Here is a 7,227-nt window from a genome sequence, read left to right as displayed (position 1 = left end):
CACCACCACCACCACCATCATCATCACCATCATTTTGTTCAATGTCGAGCCCACTGAGGACCAACATATGGATCCCTGCCCAGAACTATCACCATCTTTTCCTTAAATGCCACAATGCAAACCTATTGTAGTGGCAGCTTCTTTTATGACTCCAAGTTCCTATTCCCACTAATGCCAATGAGGCAGCTGGATTCAATTTCTGATCTGATCTCAAATTTGTTTTCCAGGATCAAGGAGAAAGAGAACAAACACTGGTCACACTTAGATCCATAGGCAGGCCATTATATTACACGACACATTAATGGTGAAATAATTAATTGTGATTTCTGGTCACTGTAACGATGAGTTTTTACTGGCTTCTGCACTTGCCCTGCCCGGCCTCTTCATGGATGCCTGTAAGTGCATCTGTGTGTCTGCAGCGTGAATCTACAGGAACAGGGTCTCTCCTCCTAGGGTGCAGAGTCCCTTCTCCTTCACCCTAAATGCTTTCTCTTGAACATGCGTTGACTCTGGCAGCAAGTTTCTCCTAGACACTGAGCTAAACCAGGGCTGTGCAGACAGATGTTAAGTCAGTATTTATTAACTGAGCTCTTATTTTGATTCTCTCTGCCTTAAAGTGTTTTCCTCCCTAAGTTACCTGGGTGGTCAGTTACCCAGTGGGATACTACTTTCTGGCACACTCCAGTTCCAGAGCTGATAAAGGGAGGGGACAGGAAGGTGCTGGCATTCTCCTCATAAATATTCTCATTTTTAAAGACACTTTGTGGTTTTTAAATTTGTCTCCTTTGAAGAGAAAGCAAAGTCAACAAGCAGAAAATGTGGCCCTCAGAAGGCGTCTGAGAATGAGTACTGTCCCCCTTCCACTCCCTTAACAAAGGCACAGAAGGTGTTCTCGACCACCACGATGACAAGCCCGCCCTTCCTCCCAAGGCACAGGCCGCCTGCCCACAGCCCACCCTCTCTCAATCCAGCTGCATCTTTGGCTATTGGTTTCTCAAGTCACCGAGTCCTTGTGCCGACTGTTCTGAGAGGAAACACTTCAACCCAAAGCCCCCCAGCCTGGGTGCAGACAGGGGCTCCAGGTGTTAGACGGAGCTGGGAAGCAGCTATTTAGGTAACTGCTGCTGTTCTCGGTGTGTCTGAAGAAACTGCCCAATAAAACATGTTATCCATGCACTAATTTAAGCATGTGAGATACTCACCTGTATGTTGCAGAAACCTAATTACCCACCTCCTATAATCTATCACATATGCTTAACACTACCAGAAATCATTTTATAGCATCAATGGGAGTGAGGAAACAACGGAAGCAATGCCACCAGGTCTCTTCTGCCTCCTCCAGGAAGTCTTCCCGGAAGCCCCACTGCAGAAGTACTGTGGTTTCCAGCCCAGAGAGGTCAAGTCATTTGCCTAAGGTCAAACATCCATCAGCAGTGGAGGCTAGGGTCTGAGCTTGGTCTGTCTGATCAGTCCTCACCCTGATGCCCAGCAGCAGCCTCTGTGGGAGCTGATGTGGTGTAAGGCAACCAGCAAAGGCAAGGGGAGGCTGGGGAGGAGGGGGTGTGTGCAGCTGGCAACCGCCTCAGCAGTCACGAGTGTCCAATGAGAGACTGTCCCAAACACGTGGCAGAGGGGCTGGGGATCTCCCAGACTTGGCAGGAACCACAACGTAATATCAAGATCGGATTTACAAAGGGGCAGCAATCTGACTCCCAGTCACCCCTCTAGAGTCCTCCTTTAACTCAATAGGAAGTATTAAGCTTTGCATCTGGGTCAGCAGTAACCAACCAGAAATGGAAGTCAGATGGTTTAAAACAGGGCACCACTGACATGTGGGGCTGGATAATTCCCTGCTGTGAGGGGCTGACCTGCGCACTGTGGGATGCTTTGCAGCACCCCTGGTTGCTACTCACGGCTAGACATCTGCAGAACCTTACCTTCCCACTCCCATACTCCTGTTGTGATAGCCCAGAGTTTCTCCTTGGAGAGCAAAACCACCCTGGTTGAGAAGCACCGTTTCAAAAGCATGTACTTGTAATGCATGATCCAGGGAGGAAAAGCATTCTTCTCAAGTCCAAAGACTTCGGTCTCCTGACAGCAGCCGTGCCTGGAGTTTGGGGCTCAACTGTGTAGACTCCAGATTGACTGGTAATGTCTGCTATGCACAGGGAAGGGACAGGCTGGTGGCATTTCTGCCTCCTCTGTAATTCAGGGATTCTCTGCATCTCAATCACCCAGGGAGTTTTTAAGCACTTCACATGCTGCTTGTGCACTATAGCTCTTGCCTGTAATCCCAGCACTTCAGGAGGCCAAGGCGGGAGGATGGCTTGAGCCCAGGAGTTCAAGACCACCCTAGGCAACACAGTAAAACCCATTTCTTAAAAAAAAAAAAAAATAGCCACACACAGTGGTGAGTGCCTGGGGTCCCAGCTACTCAGAAGGCTGAAGTGGGAGGATTTCAGGAGGTTGAGGCTGCAGTGAGCCATGGCTGAGCCACTGCACTCCAGCCTGGGCAACAGAGTGAGACCCCATCTCAAAAGGGGGGTAAAAAAAAGGAACTACGCGTGCCCGAGTGCACCCAGATTGTGAATTTATAAACCTGAACCCAGATAGCTCATCTCTGCTTTCAACATGCTCTACCGAAAAAAACCCAAGTGGAGAGCCTCATGGCAATGAGCCTCCAGGAAGCACCTCCCAGCCCCCAGCCTCCACCCCAAGGGCAGCGCCAGGCACGCCAGCAGCAGCAGAAGGGGGCCTGTGGACAGTGACAGCTTAGATATCATCTGAACGGTTAGAGACACACATCTGGGCAACTTAGAGTTTTGTCATCTCCTTGTATCCACTGTGACATGTGTTTAGCTGGAGCCACAGGATAACCAGTGCCTTTACACACACCCCCAGCTCTTTATTTCAGACACATGAAGTCAGGAATGTCTACACTAAGAAACCCCCACTCTACTCAACATCCACATCTTTGCTTCTCATGATTTTCTTAGTCTTCCACAGAAATCAATGGTATTAACTTTAATATAGTTGAGATTCTACAAATACCACTGAACCGTGCGGCAACCAGGTTTGCGTTAATGGAGACGCTTCAGAATCCCATTCAAATCTCCACCCAGGGGTGACACTCACGGTGAACAGGTTGGACCGGCGCTTGGACTGCTTGCGAACGGGCGTGGGCGTGTTGGCAGTGGGAGGAACATCGATTCGAAGTTCCTTCTGGCTGGTGCTGGGAGTCGATGGAACGGAGGAGGAATAGTCGCTTAAACTCCCACCTCCATTACTTGTCTGAAATGATTAAAATCCAAGGTTTTATTAACGACACACTCAGGAACACAAGCCCTCCACTTAAGCAAGGTCATAACCAACAAGTGGGCATGAGCCCCACGGAAGGGATGCGTGAGAATGGCTGACTGGCGTCTATGGCTTTGCCAGGTGTATTAGCATCACGTCTACGAGGTCTCATCCTGGAACATGCCAACCATCTCACTCAGTGGCGTCCCCTAAGAAAAGTGACTGAAGACAAAGAAGTCTCTTTCATTTAACTTAGAAGATTTCTGAAGTTCAAATTTGATTATTTTCTCTTTCCTCTGAAAATGAAAGAGATTGGTTAAACTAAATGGATTCTATGTTTCCTTCACTGCCTTAGATCAGTAGAACCACAGCTAACATTCTGAAAGCGACATCTGGAAAATCTGAGTGTTTTTGAAAAGTATTTCAAGATTCACAGAAAAATAAACACAGCAAGTGAAGACATTCTTTTTTTATGTATTTATTTATTTTTTTGAGACAGGGTCTCACTCTGTCACCCAGGCTGGAGTGCAGTGGTGCGATCTCACTCACTGCAGCCTCAATCTTCTGCTGGGCACAGGTGATCCTCCCATCTCAGCCTCCCAAGGCACAAGCCACCATGCCTGGCTAATTTTTCTATTTTTTGTAGATACAGAGGTGTGATTCTGCCATGTTGCCCAGGCTGGTCTTGAACTACTGAGCTCACGCGATCCACCTGCCTTGAGCTCCCAAAGTGCTGGGATTACAGGCATCTGCCACTCAGCCCAGCCAGCATGAACATTCATGACTATACCTGGACAGGCTCCGACAATGCATGCCCTAACTTTACTGGCTTCCCAAGTGATCTGAAAGCATGACATTGAACCTTTTCGCCATGTCCTTAAAAAAAAAAAGTGCCAATAGAGTACCTGCCCAGGAAATGTAGTCAAAAAACAAGCACAGGCAAAAATAAAGCATTAAGAGGTTTTTGGTTAGGTTCTTCAAAGTGACAATTATTTCGTTTGCTTCCAAGTAAATAATTTTGCAAAATGTTGTTATGGAAAGATAGCATTTTCTATGGGACCTAAGGGAGATGATAATTATAATTGAATGCCACTACCAAATTTAAGTATAAAGCGAGATTGGCCATTAAGATTTACTCACAACTGTTCAACCTATAAGCAGACTAGGACCAAGACCAGAGAAGGGTGGTTTAAATCACCAGCGAGGACCACAGCCACACACCTCCCATCACCACCCGGGCCAGCATGCCTCATAACACAGGCAGCATGAAGACAGAAAACATTAACGAATGATTCCCATAAAACTCACTTGGCCACAGCAGTTTCTGAAGAAAATGTTAAGTCAATTACATCATGCTGTTACTCATAAAGTTGGAAAAAAAAAAAAAATCAACCTTGCATTGGCTGGGAACACTATTTGCACATTCTCTTTGGTTCTAAGAGTCCGACTTCTCACGTCACCTAACGTACCTGGCTGATGTGCACGGCGGACACCTGCGCAGAACAGACGGAGGAATGGCTGGGAGAATTAGGCAGCGACTTGCAGGGTCCTATGGACAGCTGCTGCTTCTTCCTTGTGGCAACAATCTTCTGGGCAACTGGTGGACACACAGACAAAAAGAAATCCATGTCAATCAATTTCCAAATTCAGGAACAGAGCAGAGATCATCACTCTGTCATCGAAATCTGTTATTTCCTTCTTTCGCAGTAATAGCATTCCTAGTTCTTAGTTGGGCAAATGACAACCAGAATAAATATGACATTTTCCAGAGCCTCCTCCCATCCCCCCACTCCCACATCAGCTGAACATGGCCAGGTACGCCAGCTCTGGCCAGCAGGATGAGAGCAGAAGGATCACAGGGCAGCTTTTAAGGATCTTTCTTGAGAGCTTCCCTTTGCCCCCAAATTCTTGTATGTTTTTCCTACTTGTTGCCTGAAATGCACAAATGTTATGTTGCCTCAGCAGCATTGTGGAACACGAGGTGACACTGGGAACAGGAGCCACATGGGAGGGAGACAGAGCCGGTCCCCCGACTCCGGTCTCCCGCCTCCACAGAAGAAGGCCTCAGCAGCCCTGCACAGACCACCTCAGAGGAATGTGAAGCAAAAAAATACACACCTGTCTCATTTAAGTTATTCTCATAAAACGATCTTTTTTTCCAGTTACTTGGAACAAAAATAATCCTAAATAAGGCACGGCAATTTAACCAAACCCCCTGGAAAGACAAAAACTGTTTTTTTGGGTTTTTTTTTTCCCCTAAAGCCTAAAGAATTCCTCTTAACTCTACAAGCTATCATACAGAATTATATTCAAGGACATGTAATTACATCAAAGACCTCTTTTATTTAAATATACTACTGCACACATTGGAAGTTTATCTTAATCAATACAAATCTAAATTCAAGCAGCCATAACTTCTCTTGGCAAATAGGTTCGCTGATAAAGCATACTGGATGTAATTGGAAAGGAAGTCAACGATTAGAAAACTTCCTACACCAATGGGTGTCACTGCCGCAGAATAACTACAGTTTTGATTTGAATAGATGTGTGTCTTTGGGGACTAGCAGTAATTAAGTTCAACGATATTCAATCCTTGTCTTTGCCTAGATAGTTGCTATTTTCGAAGATGTCCACGGAAAAGAACATGTGATCTCCCCAGCAATAGGTTATAACATAGACGGGGCCCATATCGTGTTTGCAGATAATTTCTTTTCCAAATGAATACAATTTTAGTAAGACACTGGTTTGTCCACAGCCTATAGGTTTCATGTAAATGAATGATGGTATAAATATGATTAAGTGAAAATGCAATATGTAAAAAATGGCTCGCAGAGATGAAGAAGCAGCTTCATTAGTTACATCCCACCTCCAATAGGCCTCTTATCATCCTGAAAGGATGATATCAATTAATTTATCTTCCGGTAGTGTATTGATCATAACCTTCATCAGCTAATCATGTTTAAATTACAGAGGAATATCGTGGCACTCTGTCATTTCAGAACCATTGGCATATTGATCTGGGGTCTTTGAAGACATTTACTAGAATATTTTAAAAGTCATTACGTGAACTCAAAAATAAAATCTAAGACTTCAACAGATGCAAAATGTGTTGTCTAGGTACCCTGAAATTGCAAAAACCAAAAGTAAATTAGCCAAAAATCATAATTGCCTGGGTGAGTGCTAAAGTACTGCTACTTTGTTTTTGAAAAATAGCAATGAGGGGCTTTGATTATCAACTACACTGATATCTGATTTTACTCCCAGCCTCAGAGTTACTATTCAGCTGGATGGCCACACTGACTTTACACTCGTAAGAAATGCGCAGACGTCAGAATTAGATAGGTCTAGGATGCAGGCTTTGAGAGCTCTGCAGACATTTTCATTTGTAGAAACTAGGGAAGATGTAAGAAACTTCCTAAGACAAGTCAAATATGTTATTGAAATCTCTATTGTATGAAACTTCAAATGCAAATGAATATTCTATTCTTCCTACTTGGAGTCTAGGAAGAGTCAGTTCATGAGTAAAGAGAATATTTTTACAACAAAGCCTCTCATCAAACTACAGACAGGATGTACAAAGTATGAGTATTTAGCATTGCTAACTGCTGAAATTCTTCTATTTAATTATTGTTCTAGCACATTAATTAAAAAATAAAACGACGTCACAACATCCAATAGCTGGTAGTATTTTTTAAACTCTACTGTTTTTTTCGTATTTGTCCTATTTTCCCTCTACCTGTAACTGTTATGTCCTTCCTGCTTCCATACACAAACGAAGGAAAGAAAATGATTTATAAATATGTTGTTCTAAAATATACAGACTGCTTGAATGCTTTAAGACTATAGGGTGACCCGTAAGAATAAGGGAAAACTTTAATGAAGAACAAAAAGTATCTGACTTGAGGAGGAGGAGGGAGAGCATGAGGACTC

General features: G+C 44.4%; 1 protein-coding gene across 2 annotated transcripts in view; it reads right to left on the bottom strand.

The window, feature by feature from the left end:
* Positions 1-7,227, bottom strand: part of AGAP1 (ArfGAP with GTPase domain, ankyrin repeat and PH domain 1) — a 650,920-nt gene that overhangs the window by 349,261 nt on the left and 294,432 nt on the right. For both annotated transcript variants that reach the window (XM_011980281.1, XM_011980282.1), the window contains exons 7-8: positions 4,767-4,894; positions 3,136-3,291 (exon numbers count right to left, since the gene is read on the bottom strand). In XM_011980281.1, coding sequence (XP_011835671.1) covers positions 3,136-3,291; positions 4,767-4,894 — 284 coding nt within the window. The remainder of the gene's footprint in view (positions 1-3,135; positions 3,292-4,766; positions 4,895-7,227) is intronic.

The sequence above is a fragment of the Mandrillus leucophaeus genome, unplaced genomic scaffold (assembly GCF_000951045.1).
Source record: "Mandrillus leucophaeus isolate KB7577 unplaced genomic scaffold, Mleu.le_1.0 Scaffold21, whole genome shotgun sequence".
Lineage (NCBI taxonomy): Eukaryota > Metazoa > Chordata > Mammalia > Primates > Cercopithecidae > Mandrillus > Mandrillus leucophaeus.
The sequence above is the reverse complement of the archived record's forward strand: the minus strand, read 5'-3'. Positions and strand labels throughout refer to the sequence as shown.